This window comes from Elephantulus edwardii, unplaced genomic scaffold, assembly GCF_000299155.1.
Source record: "Elephantulus edwardii isolate Elephantulus edwardi_28Jun2011 unplaced genomic scaffold, EleEdw1.0 scaffold00022, whole genome shotgun sequence".
NCBI lineage: Eukaryota > Metazoa > Chordata > Mammalia > Macroscelidea > Macroscelididae > Elephantulus > Elephantulus edwardii.
The window spans coordinates 11,486,266-11,512,362 of NW_006399772.1; the positions used below are offsets into that span (position 1 = coordinate 11,486,266).

Genomic DNA, 26,097 nt, shown 5'->3' on the forward strand with positions numbered 1-26,097 from the left:
GTGTGTGTGTGTGTGTGTGTGTGTGTGTGTGTGTGTAGACTGTGGTTGTTCTGTATCATCAGGTTGGAACTGACTCATAGCTAACCTTCCAATGAGTTTTCAGAGGCAGTTAATCATACAGAAGGAGATTTTGCATCTTTCTTCCATGAAGCAGCTGGTGGATTTGAATTATGTGTCTTTGGGTTGGCAGTGCACTTCTTTACTATGAGGCCAACAGAACTTGTGTGTATACGCGTACGCATGCGCACACACACGTCTATCTTGGAGAGGGTGATACCAAGTTTCTCCTTGGAGGCTAGTGATTTGAAGTTCCAACTCACATACTTTGGGCATGTGGCCAAGGTCCAGTCCTTGGAGAAATACACTCAGAAGAGTGGAAGGACAGCACAGGAGAAGATGACCCCAGATGAGATGGATTGATACAGTAGCTGGGGCAATGGGGGAAGGTGCACTGGAGTCAGTGAGAATGACTCAGGATAAGGCAGACTTCAGTGCTGTTGTATATAGGTTCACTATGAGTCACAGGTGACTCAACGGCATGTAACAACAACAACTACTCTGCCACTAAAAAACTATATAACAAACTAAATATATAACTATACATATAACAAATTCTCTGTCTCTTTCATACATATATATACACACACACATATACATATACATACATGTCTATCTCTATCTATATATACATATATATACATACATACATATATATACACACACCCCTAGGGAACTCTGTCGGCCTAGTGGTAAGGAGTTACACTGCCAAACCAAAGTTTCAAATCTACCAGCTGCTCCAAGGGAGAAAGATGGGCAATCCCCTTCTGTGTGATTTATAGCCTCTGTAAATCTGCTAGAAGGTCAATTATAAATCAGTCCTGACTGACTAGGTAGTCTAGTAGGAATGGAGTTGCGCTCCCAACCCAAAGGCATGTGGTTCAGATCACAAGCTTTTCAGCTGGACAAAGAGGGGTAATCTCCTTCCATGTGATTTACAGCCTCTTGAAAACCTCCTGGAGGGTCAAGTATGCATTAGTTTTGACTTGACCGCAATGAGTTTATACATACATACACTTGATAGCATTATTCACAACATAATACATACATTTATTTATAACTCATTTGTATCTCCAAATTAAATATAAGGTTCATCAAAACAAAGACTTTTGATTGTCTTGCTTTAGAAGTTTGCCTGATGTTAGACACTCAGTAAATACTTGCTCAATAAATAATGCAGTGAGTGAAAATGTTTTGAAATCTAGTGGCAATGTCTGAAGATAGATCGGAAGTATTTTGAAACATCCCAGACCGCCTGCTCCTTCTGGGCCCAAGTACTGAGCTGGCAGGAAGACTCAGCTTGGCTGAGTGTGTGTTCTCATCGAGGACACAGAGGACTCTTTGAGGAAGGAACAGCACTAACATCAGACACAATGGAGAGAAGATTTTTTGTGTAATTTCACTGGAAATATTCTGTATCTCAGGAAGTGTGGTACATCAACACAAGATAATAGTAGGACATTGATTGGATATCATCAGAAGGGTATTTAGTTTTCCATCAGAATCCATCTGAAGGTGACAATAAATGTCAGGACTTGAACTTGATCATGTCTTCTCTCTTAAGTATCTTTTCAGTGTCACAATTAAAATTCTACCATTACGTATAGTAAAAAATGTGAAGGTTTTCCTGAGGTTTATCTCATCGTCTCTTCATTGTTTTGATTCCCTAGGTGGTCATCAGGTGAGAAGCAGACATTGTTGAATGCACATTGTTATGGGACCAAAGGGAAAACAGCAGATGTAGCGTGGAAACTGAAGGCTCTGATGTCTACACTCAGTTCTGACACCAACTCTCAATCTGAAAAGTCACTTTCTCACCAGTATCCAATTTCCTAATCCATTTCTGTCCTATCAGTAAAGAAGGGAAAGGGCCAGAGAACATAGCTGTCAGGAACTGAAATTGTATACCATATGATGCTTGCAAAATGGCCATTAGATTTCTCAGAGAAATCAAATTATATCACCTACTTGTAATGGGACTGTTGTTGTTATCGCCAGGTGTCCATGAGAGCTGAACACTTTTGTCAAGACGATTTGTCAATTCTAAATCAAAGGGAGGGTTCGGGACATCTGCAGACCAAAAACACACATCATGGTTAACCACTGTCCTCGCGAAGTGTTGCTTTGTTTATGATGATATGCAAGAGTGGACATCGTCAAGACACAACACAAATAATGTTCAATGGCATGCAATGGGAATGCAATGGAAATGCAATGGAAATGCAATGGAATCCACTGAGGCTGCTGGGATCACACACACACACGCTGGCGCCTTATTTCACATGAGACAAAGTAATTTGTTTTTTGTTTTTTTCCTTTTTTTTAAAAAAAAAAGAATTTTAATGAAAGTTTACAGAGATTTTGGATTTCCATTCATTCATTGTTGCACTTTTCTTCCTGTCCAACCCTCCTCCCAGTTCACTCTTCTATTTAAAAAGTAGAAGAAAAATTCTTTCACAGTTATACAATCCCTCCCTTCAAGTCCACTCCATCATGCCCCCTTCATTCTGGACTCCTATCATGACAATAATACCTAATCATATATCCCTTTTAAATAGTTCTCTCCCTCATCTGTTTCAATGCAGTATTGTTCATTCCCTCTTTCTCAGTCTCACCCCAACCCCTATGTCAGTCCTCTTTTATAGCAGTGGCATTAAGTGGTACAAGACTAAGTAATTTGTAACCATTACTAGGGAAGCAGGGATCTGTGATCCATCAGCACTCTCAGCGTGTGTGCCATAAACATGAATGAAGACAAACATAAATAAAATAATATCAAAAGAGAAATAGAGAAGATAATAATAATAAAAGAGAAATAGAGAAAGAGCAAATGTTGAAAAACACAAATTTTACTGTTTAAAAATTACTCAAATATTCCCTCTGAAACATGCTGAATTATAGATTTGGAAGTTTCTGGTGAAGATTGAGATTTTAAAGGGAATTCTAGAATTGTTGCTCTATATAGGGAGGTATGCATATGTGTGCCTGTTTTCATTACAACAGTAAGGCACATAAAAGGGTGTGCTTAGTTCTCATAGATGCTACAGTATAGACCCTTTGTTGAGACAAAGGAACTCCCAAACATGCCTTCTAATGGCATTTCTGAGACCCACAGGGTCCTTTTCTTAACCTTGATTCTGATAATAATAGGACTCTTGGGGAGCCAGAAGCCATATACAAATATATTGTTGTTGTTAGGTGTCATTGAGTTGACAACAACTCATAACAAATCTATAAACAACAGTTTGGAGCTTTGCTCTATCCTGTCCCGTCCTCATCATCTCTGCCATCCTTGGGCCCATTGTTACAGGCACTGTGTCAATATGTTGTTGTTGTTATGTGCCGTTGAGTCTCCTGTGGCTCACAGCGATCCTATGTACAAGAGCCCTAAGCCCTGCCCTATCCTGCCAATCTTACTGTCTCTGTCACGCCTGTGACTGTGTCACTATAGGCACTTTATTTCTATCACTATAAAAGCAGTAAACATTTGCAAAAAGAAAAGCCTTCTACAGGACAGTTAATGATGAATCAGAATCTATTCAATGACAGAATCCACTCTTTGTTGATGTTGTTTCTTTTGTAAATGCAAAACCCCAGTGTGCCACAGCATTGATTTTATTCCTTAAAAACTAATTAAATGAGGTTTCTGAGAGCAAAGCTATTTCTGGAAATAACTTCCAATTTATTTTCCAGACTCACACGACCATAGAAGATGGGTACCATCCTCCTTTTGGTCTTTCAGGGTTTACCTTTTGTTAACCACATAAGAAATTAAGTTTTATTTGATTCAAAAGCCAAATATTGATCTTAATATCCAGGTTTGTCCTGGAGAAGGTGAAACCAAGCTGCTCCTCGGAGGCAAGGATTCTAAAGCTCCGCCTGACATACTTTGGGCGTGTTGCAAGGAGGGACCAGTCCTTGGCGAGGGACGTCATGCTTGGGAGGATGGAGGGACAGCGCAGGAGGGGAAGATCCTCAGTGAGACTCAGTAACTGGGGTTATGAGGGTAGGTGTTTCAGAGACAATAAGGTTGGCACAGAATAGAGCAGGATTTAGGGCTGTTGTACATAGGGTCACTATGAGACGCAGGTGAATTGACGGCACATAACAACAACAACAACAATAATCCAGTTTTGTTCATCAGTCAATTTTTTGAAAACAGTGTCCCCAAACAGTGCTTATTTTTTCTAAAACAATATTTACTGGAGCGATGCAAACTAACTTGTGAAACGATATTTTAAAAAGCTTATTCACTTTGTGAAGTGTGGATGGTGACTTTTGAAAAAACATTACAAGGACATTTTACTAAAGAGAAACTCTTATTAGATGAAATGGTTTTATAAAAATGCATGAAATATTTAGAAATGCCTGGCAATGTACTCAGAGAAAACTTCCAAGGCGTAATGAAGAAGTGATTGATAGCAGGAAATGGGCAATACACCAGAACACTCAGCTGAGTTCTTCTCTTTAAAGAAATAGAATGGTGCGATGGAGAAAACAAAGCCGTTAACTTTTTCTGCAAATATGAACTTGTTTGACAGAAAGTAGACAAAGAAGACTCATATTAGTTTACCGTAAATGGGAGCTGGAGTTGGAGTGGGAGCTGGAAAGGACATTAATATAAAGGATTTTAATCAAAATTAGTAATGGAAAGATACAAGCTAGCACAACAGACAAAGATTCCACATGATTAACATTATAAAAGTAAACTGTGGAGACATGGCATTGGTAAACATGCAGTAATAATTAGGAGGAGAAACTCTCAATTTTAAAGAAATATAAAGAATTTTCTTATCTATATATCATTAATGTCTATACTGACTTTTTATTCCAGTGCTGTTACAAAGTATCTGTATACTGAAATTATTGCTTTGAAGACTTTTTTCCCCAAAGAATAATACATGAATACTTAACTCACCTATGAAATTATAAATATATAGTATGCATACTTTAATATTTATATGTTCTCTTTCCAGATTAACACAGGACAACTGCTTCTGCTGTACTGGTGCGAGCTCTTACCAACAACGCTAAGTACAGCACTGGCCGAGACATTGTCCAGAGTGGTGTTGGCCACACAGGTGTAGGTTCCTCCGTCATCATCATCCACATCAGTGATCACCAAATGGTCCTTCTTGACAGTGAACCTGGGAATGCAACACATTTGGGGCAGCTGAAACAAGCATCTTGCCACACCTGCAGTTCCCTCTCTTATCGGATCACCTTGAACTTGGCAAAAGAGAAAGTTGGTAGGACATTAGGGCTGAAACTATACAATATGGATTGCTTTAGTAATGATTATCACTGGAAAACATTTCCGATACTTGAACTGAAATCTTGGGTTAGAAGAGATAAGTCATTTGATGGAGTGACATTCAACCAAGCCTTTGGGTCTTTGAGCTTCCTTGAAATTCTCAGGGGCACTAGAGGTGATGTGGAACAACGCCACAGTTATTCTTATTAAAGAGAAGGCTTTACAGAGGTGGCTCTGGTAGCCAAGAGGATAATAAGTTGTGCTAACAATTTCAAGGTAGGTGGTTTGAATCCCCAAGCTGCTCCAACAGAGAACAATGGGTAGGTAGCCTCCTCCCATGCAGACTGCTGCCTCTGAAATCCTGCCAGAGGTTCAGCTGTGAGTTAGCTCTGACTTGACGGCATGGCGTGTTTGTTTATTTGTTTGTTCCCCTGCTGCTAAGAAATATTGGAAAACTTCTCATTTAGGTCAGTCTCTAAGGAATCCATTAGTTCAGAATAGCTCATTATTTACAGCAGAAATTGTATGCAATTTTTGCCAAATACATAAACTCTCCTGTTGCTGCAATTGGGTACATGCTGATTCAGGGACTCTGCGGGTCAGAGAAGAACCGTCCTACAGGGCATCCAAAGCTGTAATCTTTTCAGAAGCAGATAGATGGTCACATCTCCTTCCTGCTGACTCTTGGTGGATTTGAACAGCCAATCTTTCAGTTAACTGCCAAGCGTTTAACTACTAAAACTACCAAAGTTTCCTGTAAACTTTCACAGGGAAAAGTTGAAGCAGAGCATACCACTCTGTTTTGTCATTAGAAACAGGAAGATACAGAAGAGCAATCTCCGTTAAGGTTTTATAGGTGCTATTTTTAAGTGTGAAAAATTACTCAGGGGGCCAAAGCTCAATATCTATGGAGATTCTCTGGTACAGTTTTAATGAGGCTGCGTAAATAATAAAATACTCTCATGATTTCCAAATAAAAACCTTAGCAGACTTGACCCTCTTGTCGATACCAACTCAGATTACACAAATAAAACTGACAAGCTGAGGTACAGAGCTAGATGAAAACTCTGGGAATAGATATGAGAAGTCCACAGATGTTTTTAGAGGCTTTTAAAAAGCAAATACACGGGTTACTGTGGTTATGTGCCCTGAGTTGGAATCAACTCATAGCTGACCCTCCAGCAGCTTTTCAGAGGCTCTGAATTGCATGGGAGGAGATAGCTCATTTTTCTCTGTTAGAGCAGCTGGTGATTTTAAATAAAACCACCTGCCGTTGGGTTGGAAGTGCAACTTCTTACCACTAAGCACCCAGGTTAGCAGTTTGAACCTATCCAGAGGTGCATCAGAAGAAAGGCCTGTCAATCTGCTCCTAAAAGGCCTTGAAAAGTCCCGCAGGATACAGTTTTCTGTAACACGCGGAGTGGATCTGAGTTGGAAGTCATCTGATAACAACTATACTTTTTGTTTTGTTTTGTTACTAAACAACAAGTTTAGGTCATCTGCATGAAGACCCTAGAAGCTCCTTCCACCAGAATCCAACATTTCTTTCCAGAGGGAGCAATGCTCGTAGACATTCTGTCCCTGCTAACATGCATCTGTTCATCTCTGTGTACTTACTAGGTCTAATGGAGGACTTCCCCTGACAATGGCCCGCCCATTTCTCCCATTCCAACCTCCAGGGATGCAACACCCTCAGGCGCTTAAATACTTCACCTTCATTATTTTATTCTTTCTCCTTCCATTGGCTTTAGATAAAATGGAAAGAAAACTCCTTTTTCCAAATACCAACTAGTATCCTGTACCACAAGCTCCCAGGGGCCACACAGTGATTGGTGAGACCATATTTCTGTTTATTTGTAGAAAATGAAAACATCTGTTGAGACTTCATTAGACAAAGTGCAATGACAATGGACATTGTCCTAAGCCTAAAGGGTTTTTCTCATCCCAAGTTATAGAGGAGACGAACACACAGACAAATGTTCCCGGCATCTTATTTCAATACCTGAATAGCTGTCTAGGTCCTGGCATTTTACAACAGGGAGAAAATGCCTCCCTCTTAATTTTGGAGACAGTAGACTTCAGAAACATGAAACATTTCCCAGCTGAGTCACTATGGAGTAAAGCTCGGGTTGAATAGCAGAGCAGAGAGAAAGAAGACAAAGAAATCATCATCTTCAAATACCTGTCTTCATTGGGCAGCTCACCGTTGTCCTTTAGCCACCTGACAGTGGGGATTAAGGTCTGATCGTGTTTCACTTGACATTCAAAGGTCACCGTCCCCCCTCTTTGCACAACTGCATACTCAGGCTGTTTAATGATCCTCGTTGGATCTGAAATGTAATGTTTATCGTTAGCCATTGCCAAAGCTGGAGAATATCGTCAAAGTCCTAAGTCGTGGAGAAGATAAAACTTGACTCCTTGAGTACCTTTGATTTCTAACTGAACTTCATTCTTCGCCATCCCCAGCTTATTCCTCGCAACACACGTGTAAGTTCCCGTGCTGTCCTTCTGTGCCACGGGGATTTCCAAAGTTCCATTTTCATGTAAGACATAAATATCACCACGAAGAGCACTTCCTTTGGCTCCTTTAAACCTTCATTAAAGAAATTATCCCCAAGAGAAAAAAACATATCCATAACTCAAAGGCAGACATCAAATGCCACTTCCAAGGTCAACCCCGCATTAAAATGTCACATTCTGAGACATTTGCAAAAGCAAACTGCAGACCTATAAACCAGCACGATAAAAATTAGGACAAGATACAGAGTGGGGGAATGTGAAGCTAAAGGGCATTTATAGACTTAGGCTGACTACATGAAATTCTTTCAATTGGAATTTTTTTGTTTTAAACCAGGCTGCTCCTTGGAGGCAAGGATTCTGGGCCTTCGTCTGACATACTTTAGAAATGTTGTAAGGAGGCACAGGTCCTTGGAGAGGAGCATCATGCTTGGGAGGGTAGAGGGACAGCGCAGGAGGGGAAAACCCTCTATGGGATGGATTGATTCAGTGACTGGGGTAATTGGGATGGGTGTGTCAGAGGCAGTGAGATTGGTACAGGACAGAGCAGGGGTTAGAGCTGTTGTACAAAGGGTCGTTATGAGTTGCAAGCAACTCAACGGCACATAACAACAACAACAACAACAACAACAACATGAGAGATCCATCATTTAATAAATACACTTGTATTGTTGTTATTGGGTACCATCAAGTCAGAGCCGACTCATAACTGACCCTTCAGTGGGTTTTTAGAGGCAGTTTCATACTGGAGGAGAGTATCCATCTTTCTCCTGTGGAGCAGCTGGTGGATTTGAACTGTTTGACTTCAGGACTATAGCACAGCTCCTTGCCACTAAGCTACCAGAGATTCCTAATAACACATAACTACTTATTTAATCTCTAAATAAGTGCTAACATAAGACAAAATGAAAACTGCCTCTCTTGATATTTCCCCCCCTGACAGGCTACAATTCTTACAAGATGTTTTGAGTTTAAGGCTAAAAGGGTCAGTTTTGAAAGCACAGAGAGGAAGTAGGGGCCTCTGGTGGTCTAGTGGCAAGAAGCTGCACTGCATTCTCAAAGGCACATAGTTTGAGTCCATCCGCTGCTCTGCAGGAGAAGGCCAGGCATTCTCCTCCCATGAGATGAACTGCCTCTGGAAACCCACCGGAGGATTGGCTATGGCTCAGTGCCAACTCACCAACGTACAGGAAGTACACATTCAGCTTCTTAGTGAAGGCCATACAGGACAAGTGAGGACGGATGAAGCGGGATTAGAGGGTCAGCCTTCAAAATCCAAGTGTTCATTAGCCCTGATACCATCCCTAGGAAATCCATGCACAACTATCAGAGTTTCTCCTCTGTGGCTGAGGTCAGGGGCTGGGAGATTTTACCTTCCCTTCTTCACATTGTTGTTAGATGCTACAGAATCCATTTTTCAGTGGACTCACTTACAGTGACCCCATGTGATAGCATGGGCCCTCCCTATAGGATTTTCTTGACTATAGTTTTTATGAAAAGAGAACACAGGCCTTTCTTCTACTGAGTTCCTGGGTGGGTTCAAACCACCCACCTTTTAGTTAGCAGTGGGGTACCCAACTGTTGCACCATCAGGATTGCATCCTTTAGTCATAAACTGGCCTTTATTCTGACGTCAATTGTTGAAGCCCAGTTCAGCCCGTGGCGGCTGTGAGATGATCAATGGCTGGTGTTCTTCGACTCATTCTTTCTGTGCCGTTACCTGCCCCAGCCTTATCGCTCCCAGCCTATGCTAAACACAAACACTCCTGGAAGATGTGGATGGACCACTTCTATCAGGAGATGTGTATGAAGAGGCAGTCTAACGTGGGAAGTGAAAGGTCACAGAGATCTTCAAACTGCAGACAAAGGTTGGGAGTAATAAAATTTGTTTCTAAGGTTATAGGACCAAGACCATTATTGCTACACCTTCTCTCCGCTAAAGGCTATTTTCTTATCAACAAATGCCCTCAACTAGTGTCTCTCATCACCATTCACTAAGTCCCAGGTGATGTCCATGCTTTGTAAAATGCAGTCACCTCAATGCTGCTTTTAAACATTTACATATCGCTCTGTGGTTGACAACACATGCTGCTCAACAGAACATGTACATGGAAGTCACTGGCATAGAGCAGGCAGTTAATAATCATTTGTGAATAAATGAATAAATATGACAATTAGCAGGGTGATGGATTTTTCACTGCTTTTTTTCTCCCTGATCACTGAAAGAAACACAATGTATGGAGACATTTGAGGGATTTTGCAAATACAAGTTATTAGGCACAAAATAGGGCCATGACTTACCACTCAATGGTGGGCAGAGGAGACCCGAAGAAGGCACAGTCCAGTAAGGCAGGTCTGTTTGCAATGACCTGGTAAAGTGTGTTTGCAGGTGTGAGGATTCGTGGTGGTTCAGCTAAAAGCGTTTGCAAAAGGCAAAGAAAACACGAAAAGTAAAATGCACGTTCCAAGTTCACAGTACGTACGGCATTTGCTTTAAGATTGTTGGTGGTCAAGTACAACTAACCTGTGTCTCCCCTTCTATTCCCCTTTGGGCTTCACGAGGCTAGTGAGTATCCTTCTTCCCTGTCTTTAGGTGCCAGAAATGAAAAGGACTCGGTGTTTGTTTGCTTTTAAACACACACACACGAGGTCTTGTGCTGCCAATCCAAAGGCGGGTGGTTCAATCCACCAGTTACTCCATGGGAAAAGAAGGAGGATGGGTAATTTCTTTCTGTGCAATTTACAGGTTCCAAAAACCCTGCTGCTGGGTCAGCCAGGAATTGGTTCAGACTCAATGGCAATAAGCTGGACTAGTCTCTATATATTTTTTAATATACATATTTATTTACGTGTGTATATGTATGTATTGGAAGCAGGAGTGGCATCCACTTCTGTAATAGCTTGCCTCTGGAAACTCTGTGAACCAGGAGAAAGAATGAAAGTCACACAAGTGTTGAGGACTTTCGTTCATAGGGTCGCTATGAGTCGCCTATGACTCGATGGCACTTAACAACAGCATATGTATGTATGTATGTTGTTGTTATGTACTGCCAAGTTGGAACCAACCCATAGTTGACCCTGAAGCAGGTTTTTTAGAGGCAGTTAGTCACAGAGGAGGAGACTGTTCATCCATCTTCTATGGAGCGGCTAGTGGATTTGAACCACATGCCTTTGGGTTTGTAGCACAGCTTCTTGCCACTAGGCCACCCCTCCGAGATGTATATGTCTGTGCATATATATAATACACATGTGTATAAGTCAAAACTATTTGCTGTCAAGTTGGAATTGACTCAAATCTGTCTCTAGTGGGTTGTAGTTTTTTTTTTTTTTTTAGTCTATAGAAGATTCCCATCTTTCCCTTGTGGAGTCACTGGTATAGTTGAACCACTAAATAGGCAATACATTTATATAACAGAAAATCTGGCATGTTAACTTTTTTTATAATTCAGTGACAGTAGTTATTTTCATTAAATAATCATGTAGATTCTATTCCAGGGCACAGTGTTTTCCTTTTAAACTAATATTGTTTTCCTTCACAGAAACCATGATGGCATATACAGAATATCTTAAGGAATTTAAAAAGAAACCACAAAAACAGGAAAAGTGAATGTAGCCAGAATAAAGAGGAGGATACACGGCCAATATTCCAACTCAATTCTTCTACATACTAGCAGCATTAAAAAGTAAAATGCTACAACAAATAGTACTTAAAATAGCAAAAGAAAGGATGAAGTATGCAAAAATTCACTTAACTAAATATGCATGAACCCTGCACTGAGTACTGCTTGGAGAAAATGAAAGAAATGAAAAGTAATGTGGAGGAATTTCAAAAGTATCATGCTCAGTGAATGGAGTTAGATGCAAGAGATTATACTGCATTAATTCATTCTTAGGGATTTCTTTTCTTTTTTTTAAAATAGGGATTTCTATGTAAAGTGTCATCATTCGTTTTCCAAGGCAAGGGTGAGAGAGGGACTAATTGTGAACAGAACAAGTGGATTTGGAGAGGTGGTGGAAATTTTCTAAATCTTGAATGCTTTAGTACTTATCTGGGTATATATACTTGTCAACATAATACACCTGTACACTAAAATGCTATCACTATTAGAAAAGGGAGGTAGAACTCACAGTTGTTGATTTATTCAGCTGTATTCTCTACTATACTGTGAGTAACTGGGTAACAGAGAATGGAGCACTTTTTAACATTTTCTTTTCATAGGCTAACACAGGGTCTCTGACCAAGTAAGAACCAAGACCACTTCTGTTAAACAACCGAGCCATCATAATCGTGGGGTTACCATCCAGGTGGAGGAGGGAGTTGAGAGGTGGAACATACAAAAGGCTGAAAAAAGCAGAGAGCTGATGTGTGTGCTTCCTAACTGACAGAACCGGAGTCAAACTGTTTCCTAAACATCCACCAATGCTTTAGTTGCTGAGTTCTTCATGCAATTTACATCACAGCATGAAGGAACTATACCAAGTTATCGACTGGCTTGTTTACATGTGCTTGAAAAGGGAGCATAAGAACCCGAAGGGGCTGAAGTATAACGCTCAAGCACCATAAGAACAATTCTCACAAACATTTGTTTAACAAATTTGACATTTGATTTTTTTTTAAGAAAACTAATGAAATCAATGAAAACCACCCATTTCAGAATATCTGAGTGTATCTTAGATGACTTCCTAAACTGAAAATTAGCAAATATATATATAGCTTATTTTTTTAAATGAATAATGAAAAGTAGGAATTGTTCCAGTTGTCCGTTTCCAGTGATAGATGATGACAGTAACATCTAGTTATTATTTCAGACAAATGCTCTTTTCCTTCTGAGGGATCTGTGAATAGAACAGGGCATTTGACTATTAAACACATAATGAAGAATTTGCCAGTGCAAAACTATGTTATGAGAGAACATTAAGAAACCAGTGTAATATCCTTTATGTTTGCATCTTGTATGCTTCATACATCCCTTACAACTCCTGGTATTGGCATTATACATGTTGTTTGTTGTTGGTTTACACTAAGTCAGCAACAGCTCATAGAGACCCTATGAACAACAGATCTGAATTTTGTCATATTAACATACATTTTGTTGAATGACTAGAAAGCAATCAAAGCTATTAATTTAATTTGCCATATTTTTCATAAAACTTCAAGGGAGGAAAAGCTTACCCAGTACATTTACAAATGCATTTGCCAGCAAATACCCATATTCATTGGAAGCATTGCATTGATAGACAGCACTTGATCTTTCTTGAACAGTTGAAAAAATAATGGTGTCACCATCAATTTTTCTGCTAGGGTCATCAGGAGCAACTGTTTGGGTGTAAAAAGAAAGTTTCATTATATACATTTTCCATATTTTTATTTTAGATTTCTTGTTGTTATGTACTATAGAGTTAGAATCGGCTCATAGCTGACCCTCCAGTGCATTGTCAAAGGCAATAAATCACATAGGAGGAGACTGCTCATTTTTCTCTCATGGTAGCTGGTGGATTTGAACCACGTGCCTTTGGGTTGCCAGTGCAGTTCCTTACTACTCAGCCATCACTCCCTAATTTATTTTTTAAAAAAATATTTATATTTATTTCACTTTGCTTATAAGAGCTATTATATTAAATTTTTAAAGCTGAGGTCTACATTGGAGTAAAAAGAACAGAAATACAGACTGATGTACACGTGAAGGAGATGACTAAGAACTCAGCCAAACTCCTAATTCTTCCTCCTGAGGACTTCCTAGCCAGTTATCAGCATAAGAATATGTTCCATGTTCATTTAGTTTGTAAATGAATTTATTCTACAGGACTGAATATTACCAAACATAGAAAAGATTCAGAAAAAGCCCCTACAGGTTTAGATGAAAATTAGAGCACAAATTCTGGAAGCCATGGCCCCATTCACAGAGAAACTAGGATTATCTGTGACAAAGCAAGCTATTCTCAAGAAGAGAATAGCCAAGGTTTGTAAAAAAAAAAAAGTTATAGACATCCTAGTTTGTCCAAATCTACATCTTTGAAAAACAGCTTCTTCATAAAAGGAATGAAAAAGTTAATAAAATACAGAGATATTAATTTTTCCTTTTTTAAAAAATTCCTATAGCTGCAGTTGACATAAGCTGTGTAAAATGAGATGAAAGTGTTTTCATTGAATCTCTTTTTTCTTTTATTGTAATAAAGAGAAAGCTTCATACACATTGTTTTATAATATTACATTCTCTTCAATGTAAACACATTTTCCCCATTTCCTCTCTGTAATTCTGATTTCTATTAATCCTTGTTTCCTACTCCTTTCTACCTTCTGACCTTACACAGTTGGCTGATTAGTCTAAGGAGTGAGTGAGTGACTCCCTTGTGTTACAAGTCACCATAAAAGCTTTCTATCCTTTGGCTGAAAGGTGAGCAAATGGGATGAGTTTTGTGCCAGGTTGAATGGATGGCTGAGGGCCATAGTTTTGAGTATTTCACCAGTCTCTATTGGGGAATTTCCCCCTCCGCCTCCATCTTTCTGAATTTTCCTAAGTACTTAAAAATGTTAAGAGCAGGCTGATCCTTGCTGAAGTGAAATGGAACCGACTGGGTAACACAATAGCTGAGAATGTGGTCCCTGCTGTGCCCATCTTGGGAGGGAGTTGCTTAGTTATTGGAGATAAATTCCTTCTTATGAATGTTAAACATTGGGATCCGACCTTATTATTTTATAAGTATGCTGAAAGGGGTGCAGGCATCTGTTGTGGCAAGTTGGTCAAAATAAAAATGAAATACAAGCACTCTTTCTCTCATGGCTCTTGAAACGGGAACCAGCTAAGTAAGATTTCTATTTACTTCGTACTCTACACATAATTTCTTTCCTTTAGGTGGTAGGAAATGGATGTCTGTTACATCTGCCATTTCCTTTAGATTCTTTTATTTAAAAAAAACTCAAAGTTTGTTCGTCTATAGTTTACTAACCCACTTTAATGAGAATAAACTAAACTACAGGTGTCCATCCTTGCTTTGTTTCCTATATGCACAGCACTGCACATTTATTCTTATCTTGCCTCCTACTGCTGCAGTAATAAACTATTGAAAATTTAGGAACTTAAAGCAGTATGTGCTTCTTACACTGTTCTGAAATTTAACATGGGACTCACAGAGCTAAACCAGCATGCCTGAGCAAAAACCAAGGTGTTACATGGCTCAGTTTTCTTCTGGAAGCTCTAAGAGTGAGTCTACGGCTTTCTCTTTTCTAGTTTCTCAACCCTGTCTGCATATCTTGTCTGTAAAGTCCTTTTCTCCATCTTCAAAGCCAGACACATTGAATATCTGATCATTCCATAGTCACAATTCCCTCTGATTGGGGCTGGAATAAGCACTTAACTTTCAATGACTCGTAGATTGGGCTCAAACAGATAATCCAGGATGATGTTGTTGTTGTTGTTGATATGTGCCGTTGAGTCACCTGCGACTCATAGTGACCCTATGTACAACAGCCCTAAACTCTGATCTATCCTGTGCTGATCACACCATCTCCGACACACCTACCCACATAACCCCAGTCACTGAATCAATACTCTCCTTATTTCAAGGTCTATAATCTTCATCACAGCTGTTAAAGGTTCTTTTGCCACATAAAGTAGCCCATTCACTGGTTCTGGATATTAGGACATAATGACATCTTTGAAGAGGAGGCTTGATTCTGCCCACCAAACATTTTGTCCTAAGTCATAACCCAGAAGCCATTTAGATGTTTCAGACCAGAATGATCTAACTGCAAAATGAGGCAAAGGAACACATTTTCCACATGACAGTTATCAGAGCTCTTACTGATGGGTTCTTTCTTTCGAACTAATGAAGCAAGCATGGCGGATGTTCTTACAAAAGTAGTTGTCCTACGCTCCAATCACAACCAACAGTTAATTTATGAACTCAGAATGTTTGTTAGTTCAATGAGTGATGGGAGTGTGCCCAGATATTTTGAACTGTCTTTTTAGCCCACATCTGTTATTTGTTATTCTAACCATGTCAAAATTGTTTTAAGGAATGTGCTTTTCTCACCAAAAGACACATATGACTCATAATTCCTTCAGTGGGGTGTAGGCTTCATCAGTAAACGGTAGCAGAGGACTGCAATGTCAGAGAGAAGAACGGTGGTCCAGGAAGTGAGCGATCATCAGGGGAGGCAGCAGCACACCCTGAGAGGACAAGTGCACCAGGAGGTGGCCCCGGTTCCTTGTCTTAGGCCCTGAGTGGAGCATTATCAGAGCTTTTCTGACTCATGTCTTCAAAGCCATATCTACAGTCTATCAAAAATACACACTGGAACACAGAGTAGCATGTCTGGATCACTGCTGATTATTCCTGATGCTTTTGGAGTCCACACTAAAGCACTCTGTATTGAGACTTCTCTGAGGTCCCTGGATACTCATCACACACCAGCTCGATTCTACCTCAATGGACCTGTCTTTCACAGAGGAGCATCTCTATCTATCTATCTATCTATCTATCTATCTATCTATCTATCTATCTATCGTTCTATGTTCTATCATTCTATCAGATTTCAGACTCGGTTGAGGCTAAGCTCTGGGGTGAATTTGTCTACACTGAAAAAGACCCACTGCAATCAAATTGATTCCATCTCTGGGGTTATGGATGAGAACTGGCCTTTGGGTTTTCCTGGCTATCATCTCAATGGAGGTAGATTGTATGCCTTTCTCCCATTTCTACCACATGGGGTAGAACCATCAATCTTTGGCATTTGAGTACAAGTTTGTTTGTAAACCCTAGGGATCTTTGATAGGTGATAGAGATGGGTGGTGGAGCTCTTCATTTTCCTTGAATGTACAGAGCTATTAAAAGCTCTTACCACTATGAACATGGAAGATAATGCTCACACAACCAGCACTCAACAGAGCAGCCTTCCCAAGCAGAGACTCATCAATCACAAGCATAAGACATTTAAAAAGGTTAAATGTAGCATGCAGTAGCGATTTTCATTGTATTAATTCATTGAGCATCTATGTAAAAGGAACCTGACTCTTATCTGCCTTATTTATGCTAAGTGATTGCTATTAATTGCTGTTGAATTGGTTCTGACTCTTGAGAATGGGAATTCCAGAACACCTGATTGTGCTCATGCAAAATCTATACTTGGACCAGGAGGCAGCTGTCAGAACTGAGCAAGGAAGCTACATGTTTCAACATCAGGGAAGGAGTATGTCAGGTATGCATCCTGTCTCAATACTTTCAAAGTATATGTGAAATAGATCATTCAGGAGGCTGGACTTTATGTGGAGGAATGTGGCATCAGAATTGGAAGAAGACTGATCAACAACCTGCATTATACAGGCTGCACTCTGAAATTAAGGAGGGCCTGAAGCATTTGCTGCAGAGGGTCAAGGACTATAGTCTGCAATCTAAATTGCAATATTAAGCTCATTATTAAGAAAACAAAGATTCTCACCACTGGACCAATTGACAACATCATGATAGACGGAGAAGAGATTGAGATAGTTATCTATTTCAGCTTTTTTGAGTCCACAATCAACACTCTTGGCACCAGTAATCAGGAAATCAAAAGACAAACTGCATTAGGAAAATCTTCTGTCAGGGTCTTCTCCAGAGTACTAAAGAGCAATGATTTCAGTCTTGAGACTAAAATGCACCTGATCCAGGCCATGGTCTTCACAATTACCTGTTATGAATCAGAGGGCTGGACAATGACCAAAGAGGATAGAATAACTGATATCTTTGAGTTGTGGTGCTGGAGAAAAGTATTGAACATTCCATGGACTATGAAGAGAAGTAAACGGTCTGTCATGGAGAGAGCAAAGCCAAGCTTTTATTTGGAGACAAGGATTTGAGGCTTCGTCACACATACTTTGGGCACATGCCCAGGAGAGAACAATCTTTGGAGAAGGACATCATTCTTGGAAGGGTGGAGGGACAGTGTAGGAGAGGAAGACCCCAGATGAGATGAACTAACATAGTAACTGGTGTAATGAGGGTAGGTGTGTCAGAGACAGTGAGATGGCCAGGGACAGAGCAGGGTTCAGAGCTATTATGCATAAGGTTACTATGAGTTGTGGTTAACTTGATGGCACATAACAACCACAACAATAACTTAGTGATCTTACGTAGAACAGGTTTTGTGATTTATTTCAGAAAACTAGCTAATGAAAAAAAAAATTTATGAATCACAGTAGAATTTTTGTTTGCTAGTATGTTGTTATGTGCTGTCAAGTCAGAACTGACTGAGAAACTCCAGGAATAGAGGCTGTAAATCACACAGGAGAAGACTGCTCACCTTTCTCCCTGAGAGCAACTGGTGGATTAAAACTGCAGCTCTTCTGGGACAGACAAGGCTTCAGGATTATGTCTGGTCAGAAAGAACTAAGACCCTGGTGGCAGATAGATGTCCCATCTCACTCCTAAGCTCTGCCTGCTTTGCTGGTCTGAAGACACCAATGATCTTTTGTTACCACAGCTCCTTCTAGGGGTCCATCAGCCTCACCCCATCCTCTCAGCTCCATCTAGGGGTGCTCAGGTGCTGGGTTGGCCTTCTTTTGGAGTAGGGGCATTCTGGGCTAGACATAGCCATCTACGATCTTGGGGATCTGAGTTTGGCTGAAACATCACGTTATTGCTTTGTTTCAGCCAGAAAACACCAGGATGTGAGGCAAACTTCAGAGTTAAACTTTTGACAAGGGAACAAGCTGCCATCAGCCCTAGCTAGCTGTAGAGCTTGCAGCTTGATAGCAACAGCGGCCCAATGCCCTGTGAAGGAACAACTTGTTCTCCCCACCCCCCACCCTTTTCAGTTTTAATGTTATGTATTTAAACTTATTTAAATAAAATTTGTTTTCAGAAAACAAAAACAAAACAAAAAAAAACTGCAGCTCTTTACCACTAGGCCAGTTAAGCACCTAGTTTGCTAATATGTTGTTGTTTTTGGCAAGATATTTTAGAAACAAATAATCCTTTAAGTGAAAGCTTTAGATAAGGACACTAAATAAGCAGATCTCTCTCCTTGGAGGTTTGGCACACGTTTCCCTTAAGCACTTACTAAAGAAACCTTACAAATACAAACAAACCCAGGAACTAGCAACAGTGACAGATGGAGGCTCAGTTGGCATTTGGACGGAGACTGGAATCCCTAGAGTAAGAGGCATCTGAAGCCTTCGGACCTCACAGGCAGGCTTTTGGGTGTGTTCAGTCGCCAGCATCCAACCCCAAAGTATCCAAAGGAATAATTATTTGCAGAAATAACCAAACTCATTGGTTACACATGAAAATGAGAGAAAAACCATTGACGTTTCACAGAAACACCACATACAACTTAAAATCCCAAGAGTGAAATCTATCACTGGAGTGACACTCCTCAGAAAAGACCTTCTTTTAGCCTGACTCTCCTAACACAGCTGACCAAAATGAGAAATGCTTCCAACACTTACAGAAGAAGAAGAATGCTAGTAACAATGCAATCCTACAGGCATGGCATACTCTAGATTTTGAAAACGTTTGCATCCATCACACCTTCTTTTAAAAAGAACCACGTGAAACAAGTTAACAGTGTCATATGCACTTTGGAGATGAGAAAATTGAGACAGTGTACATAAGTATTTGATTAATAGGAAACTGATACTCATATTTTCTGAGTTGGTCAATTTTATGTATGTTTCCTAAAAAACAAACATTTAAGATGTAACATAGAACAAATCTACATATGAATTTTCTTCTTGATTTACTTACTCACCTTTTTCAAAGAATATGTGAATGGAATCCCTTACTTGTAAGAAAAGGACAAAGGAAGGTGCCCTGGCGGACCCATGAATGCCCTGGGGGAGGCTTCTGCTCCATGCATAGTTTATCAGGTAAGCTTTCATTTGCACCTTCCTGTGGTGTTATTGCTTTTTCTTTCCCTTCACTGTGCTCCCTCCTCATCTCAGAGAGAAAAGGAACTCTACCCAAAATGAAGACGTGATTGTGGGGCAGAGAATGGAAAGATCTCACACAATCCATGAGGGGTACAATTAAAGATCTACCAGTGCCATAGTCTGCCGCTGTCTCCAGGACAGAGGCAAGACTTGCGGTGTTCATGGCCTTGGCCTTGGGGTGCACTATCAGGTGGCACAGGCTTTCTCTTGAGGAAAGCAGGAAGTGGGTGGAAGGAAAATAAATGGATGGGCAGTCTTCTCAAGCTGACTCTGATGGACTGAAAGATCTTTCCTTTCATCTGCTTTCTGCAGCTGCAGTTTTGTTCCTAATGTATGAAGATGGGGGGGGAAAACCTCCAAAAAGAAGTTTTTCAGGTATTTTTGGCTAATTCTATGTTTAATACTGTCCTTGTTTTGCTTCAAGGAAAGTTGGAAGTGCCCTTGTCAGCCCTGAAGTCCAGAGTTTTAGAAGACAGTGAGGTAAGAAGCTTTGAACAAATTCTTCCAGCTTGTGAAGCTGAAGACTACAGGTCTGAACAGCACCATCGCAAATCAAGAGCAATACTTTTTCCTAATAGAACGTAAGTCATACATACTTGACTTTTCTGAACCTGTCTGCCCTTTACCGGTATTTGTGCTTGCTGGGATGCTGGCACCTGCTGAGAGGGGGTGCTGTCCCCACATGATCACCCACAAGTCAGAGTGAGGAGACTGCATATTGGGTGGTAGGGTCCCCCTGATAGTGCCTCTGTCGTGTGGCACCTGGTTGTGACACTCACAGCTCCCTGTGTGATGATACAGCAGAAGCACAGCTGTTCCCCACCCCAGCCCTTGCCAGCTGGCCCACCCACAGTTTCGGCACCCGCTTGGGTGGAGGATGTTGCTATCAAGCTGGTCCATGCTCCCAGCTCACTCCCGTGACCTACTTGCATTCTGGGAAGGTTAGGACATCTCTCCATGCTAATTCCACACCACTGTTTCCTGTGGCAGATTTTATCTCTGCCCTTGCCTCTCTGCCATTGTTCCCTGGAGTCCCAGCGAGCTGGCTGCATTGGTGTGGTGCATAACTCAGACAGCTGCAGATGGGAAACAAACACGTGTGCCCTGTTTCCAGAACTGGACCCAAACCTCACAGCAACATTAGGTCCAAACCCAACTCTACAGCCAGTGAGTTAATTCCAACTCAGAACCACTATAGGACAGAGCGGAACTAACTTCTCGGCTTTCCAAGACAGTCAATCTTTACAGAAGCAGACTGCCTCATCTTTGTCCCAAAGAGAAGCTGGTGGGTAAGCTCTGACAAGCTTCTGGTTAGCAGACAAATGGTTGAATCACAGTGCCACCCCAGCTGTCTTTTCACAAGTTCTGTTGCGTTTTCTAAATTCAAGGGATCCTACTAAGCGGGATGGAAAGCGAAGAGGCCCAAGTTCTAGCTACTTCTTGGCAGGGCTCTCTTTGCATGTAGCTCTGGAAGTCTTGGAGTCCACGTGGGAGGCCACTTAGCAGAAGCTGCGGACCGAGCAGGGTGAGGAGTGTATGCTGACGGTGAGGGGCAAGTAACGACTGTCTCTCTTCTGTACCTTCATGCAGGTAGCTGCACAGTCCCTAGCAGGTGCCTGAGGCCCATCACTTGCTCTAATGAGCTAGTCAAACCATAAGCCCTGCACTTTTAGTTCAGTCATTACAAGGTTGGCAGCTTCTTGGGAAAGTTTGCTTTGACTTTGTGTCATCCTCGTGTAAATCGCCAGCACCATCTCTCAGTACTATTCGCCACCCTGGGAGGACCCAGGGTCCTGGCTCTGCTCTCATGCTGTGTGAGATTTCCCTCTTTGCTTGTCTATTAGAGGGACTGCTCTGAGACACAAGAGCCTGAGGACCCTTGGATCAGCAATAGCTACAGAATTCTTATGTATCTTTGCTTTACCCTTTTTTCTTTTCCTACTGAACTTAACTGATGTGTCAAATGCATTAATGGTTGGTTGCCCAATGCGGACAGAGAGTAGGGTGGAGCTCCCCGATTAAAACAAGCTTGGAAGCAGGAGTGGCATCCACTTCCATAATAGCTTGCCTCCAGAAACACTATGAACCTGGAGAAAGGATGAAAGGCACCCAAGCATCGAGGACTCTCCTTCATAGGGTCGCTATGAATTGCCTGCGACTCGACAGCACTTAACAACAACAACAACACTGAACTTAAAAAATACTTTGTGATGGAAGACACCAACTGATTTAGAATATAATTTGAAAGATTTTGTTCCAACTCTTTCTGCTCTGGACCTAATGAGCCTATCTGAAGGGCTTAACTTTTCTCAGACAGATAGACCATTGCTTCCCAAAGCAGGCCTTTTACACGTGATCCCAAAAGAATCTGATTTAAAAGGACAGTGTCTATTAGTGGGGACTTCATGTGCTGCAGAGTAAAACTAAGCTCTGTACGATCTTCTTGGCTTTAATATTTACAGAAGCAGATCGCCAGGAAAAGCTTTTCACTGCTGTGGATGGGTGTAAAGCACTAATTTTGAGTTTGTAGCCAACAGCAACTGTTTGCCCCACAAACACAAGGTGTTGCTATGAACTGGGATGGACACAATGGCAAAGCTGTATATTTTCTTTTGGGAGGGGAGAAGGGTGTCCCTCAGTGAGGATTAGCTGAGTGATAAAAAGGGTAATGCATGTTTTTGCTAACTGAAATGTGGTGGTATGAGTGCACCTAGTTGTTGTTAGGTGTTGTTGAATTGAGTGCAAATCATAGCCATCAACATATAGTGGGTCAAATCAGTATATAGTTTATATATATATGTTGTTGTTGTTAAGTGCCATCGAGTAGTAGACGACTCATAGCAACCCTATGAATGAAAGACCTGAACACTTGTATAACTTTCATCATTTCTCCAAGTTCATAGTTCCCCGAGATAAGGTATTTTGGAAGTGGATGCCACTCCCGCTCCCAAGCTTGTTTTATTTGGGAAGCTCCAACAAACACTGTCCACCATGGATAAACATTATCACATTTGATACATCAGTGTCACAATGTTTAGCATCACAACAACAACAAGTTACCTCTGTACAGCAAATGGACAGACCAGTGCTATATCACTTAGAAGAATGTTTGACTAAAAACAATTAAAACCAGGCCCGACCGCAGGCCTGAGGGCTCAAATGCATTTTTAAATAGGAAGCCAATCACATCATCTCACACCCATTAGTGAATCAACATTCCACCCTAATCTTCACCAGAACCAGCAAACAAGCCTCTGTAGAATCTGACTGCTGCAGACAACTTCCAAACTGGATTATCTATCTATCTATCTATCTATCTATCTATCTATCTATCTATCTATCTATCATCTCTATATCTATCTCTCTATCTTATGTTATATTAGTATATAGTTGGACCAATCATAGTGAACAACAGATCTGAGCCCTGTCCTATTCTGTGCCATCATCATCATCCCTGACACAATTGAGCCCATTGCTGCAGTCCCTGTGTCAGCCTATCTGGTGGAGTATCTTCTCCTTCACTGCCCCTCCACCTTTCCAGGCACGATGACCCTTTCCAAGGTACGACCTCTCCTAGCAACATGCCCCAAGTGCCTGAGATCAAGCATTGTCATTTTTGCCTCCAGGGAACACTCTGGCTGCACCTTCTCTAAGACATAGCTGGTTTGTTCTCTTGGTAGTCCATGGGATATTCCATTCTCATCTCCAACACCCCAGCTCAAAGGCATCAATTCTTTGTCAACCTTATTCATTGTCTAGCTCTCAGATGCATAGCAAGTGGTTGAAAAGACCATGGCCTCACTCAGGAGGTACCTGATAGCTCTACTGGTGCTGCACTGCTAACCAACAGGCCAGCCGTTACAAATCCTGTGGAGCACAAGGTGGCTGAGCGAGCACAAATCCATTCATTTCAAATCCCGTGGGACCTTGGTGGCTGGGACACAGACGTGGCTGTGAAGAGCCAGAGTGGGATGAACAGCAGCTGGTTTGAGTTTTGCGTTTGTTGTCTATTAGTTCATTTTAAACTTCTCAGTACTAGGTACATAGTTCTCAAGAACCGCGATGCCTAAGCGGAGATGAAAAGCGTACCAAGCAGACCAACGCAAGAGGAAAGCCTGCCCTCATCTTCAATCTCTCCTCATTCTACACCACCAGCCCACCTATGTTTCAATTTTTCCTGCTTCTACTTTCCGTGGCTGCTGAGCTGGAGGATTTATGTTCCCCACCTTCCCTGGCACTCCCATTCTTCCGGTTGAGTGGCTAGATGAACAGTCCCTCCCGTTTGCCAATTGTGCTGAGTCTGATCTCTGGGTGCCCGATTAACCTCCCATAAATCCCCACAGAACTCTGAGCTGCTGCCGAGCGCGGACAGAAGTGCTGAGCATGCCCTCTCCTTTACTCTGCTCTCGGCTCTTAGCAAGGTCTATAAGCAGCCTGTGCTGCACACCACCACCCCTGCTCACTGCTGCCCTCTCGTCTACCTGCTCTCTCAGTTTTCACTCCTGTGTCCTGACAGAGGCAACATCTTCCTTAGGACCAAACCACACAGTGGTTTCAGTCTTCCCCCTGATCCCAGACATGAAGAAAATCGGGAATGGACATATCTGAACCTCATTTGCCAGCCTCTTTAGAGGCTGTCTTCTCCCAGGGACATAATTTCTCTTCCAGTAAACACAGCGTGTCTGCTTCAAAGTATCTCACCATACTGTGCACCAGACACATACAAATAACCCCCAACAGTGTGCTTGTGACTACACAGACCAGATCTGCAATTGTAAAGGTTTGATGGTAAAAAGCCATGATTTGTGCTGTATAAAATCTTCCAGCAGTTTCTAGATCCAGTTTAGGGGCAAGACGGTACTTTGTTAAAGGGAAAGAAAATGGCAGCATCCTAAGTACAAGCGTAATTGATATTTGGCTCTATCTTGGAAGCAATGAAGAGTGAGCCTTCTCTACATAATTTGCCTGAAGGCTATCTTTGTTATCAATTAAAAAGTCTCTGCTACTGCATAATGCCACTGTTGTAGAATGGGACTGACATCAAGGTTGGGGTAAGACTGAGAAAAATTGGATAATACTACATTGAGGCAGATGAGGGAGAGAACAGTTTAAAAGTGATATATGGTTGGGTATTATGGTTATGACAAAAGTCCAGAATGAAGGTTGCATAGTGGAGTGTACTTGGGGTGGGGGTGGGGGGGATTGTATACCTGTGAAAGATTTTTTTCTTTTACTTTTCAAAGATAGGAGCAAACTGGGGCGGAGGGGTGGGCAGGGAGAAAGGTGCAACAATGAATGAATGGAAATCCAAAATCTCTGTAAACATTCATTAAAATTAATTTTTCAAAAAAAGTCTCTGAATATTGTGAAGATATGACCATTTGGGTGCACTGAGGCTCACTTTGAAGCAATTGCATCTAAGGGAACATCTGGACCGCAGGAAGAGGGAGTTGGTCTAAGATGGTCCTGTTGGCGGTGGCTGGTGAGTAGGTTCCGGGAGAGGTGAGCTAGTGGGTTCTCACACACAGACCCACTGGGCTGAGTTAGTTCTGACTCAGTGGTGCTCAATGCTTGGATCAGAGTTTCTCAGTCTTAGTGAGAAGACAGTGTTCATCGTTTTCCCATGGAGCTGAATCATTGGGCATGTGCCACTTGGTTTAGTCGTCCAAACACGACAGACTCCAGCACCACAGCTCTTTCTCTAGGAAGCAATGAGATGAGTTCTCTTGTTTTAAGATTTCTCTTCCTTTCTCTTTGCTCTACTTCCCCTGTTAAACTGATCTGTGACTTGGAAGGCTTTCTGCCTGTGAGAAGAGTCAGGGGACAGGCTGGCCTTTCAGAACACAGTGTGATGACCTCTGGAGACCAGAGAACTTGGAAGCATCTGGGCTGTCCTTAGGAATGGAGCCATCACCTGCTGGCCGGCTTGCCGTACTGTAGTGACTTGTGTGCTATGACGTGGGAAGGCATGCCATCGATATTTCAAATGTTAGCAGAGTCACTGATGGCGAACAGGATTCAATGGCGTTTCCAAAGATAAGGTGGGGAAGAACAGCCCAATAATTAACCCCCCTAAAATGATCCAACAAAACGATCTGGATGTCCAAAGAACATTGTTCAAACTGCTTGCTTTAGATACAACATCAGGACTCAGTGGCTCAAAAAAGATGGTGGGTGAGTAGAGGGCCACTAGGGGTGAGGGAGGCGCTGGGTGGGATGAACTGGACCACAGCTCAGTGACGGCCTCAGAAGCACTAAGGATCATTAGGCTGATATGATACTTTGTTTTGTTGCACACAAGATGGCCAAGAGTTGGAGATGACTCTATAATACCCATGCATCCATGCATGCATCCAT

At 41.5% G+C, this 26,097-nt stretch overlaps 1 protein-coding gene across 3 annotated transcripts in view; it reads right to left on the reverse strand.

Annotated features, from left to right (window-relative positions):
• NRCAM (neuronal cell adhesion molecule) overlaps nucleotides 1-26,097 on the reverse strand; it is a 103,333-nt gene that overhangs the window by 48,881 nt on the left and 28,355 nt on the right. For all 3 annotated transcript variants that reach the window (XM_006882638.1, XM_006882637.1, XM_006882639.1), the window contains exons 11-17: nucleotides 13,002-13,145; nucleotides 10,130-10,241; nucleotides 7,738-7,904; nucleotides 7,494-7,641; nucleotides 5,080-5,204; nucleotides 4,631-4,660; nucleotides 2,026-2,127 (exon numbers count right to left, since the gene is read on the reverse strand). In XM_006882638.1, coding sequence (XP_006882700.1) covers nucleotides 2,026-2,127; nucleotides 4,631-4,660; nucleotides 5,080-5,204; nucleotides 7,494-7,641; nucleotides 7,738-7,904; nucleotides 10,130-10,241; nucleotides 13,002-13,145 — 828 coding nt within the window. The remainder of the gene's footprint in view (nucleotides 1-2,025; nucleotides 2,128-4,630; nucleotides 4,661-5,079; nucleotides 5,205-7,493; nucleotides 7,642-7,737; nucleotides 7,905-10,129; nucleotides 10,242-13,001; nucleotides 13,146-26,097) is intronic.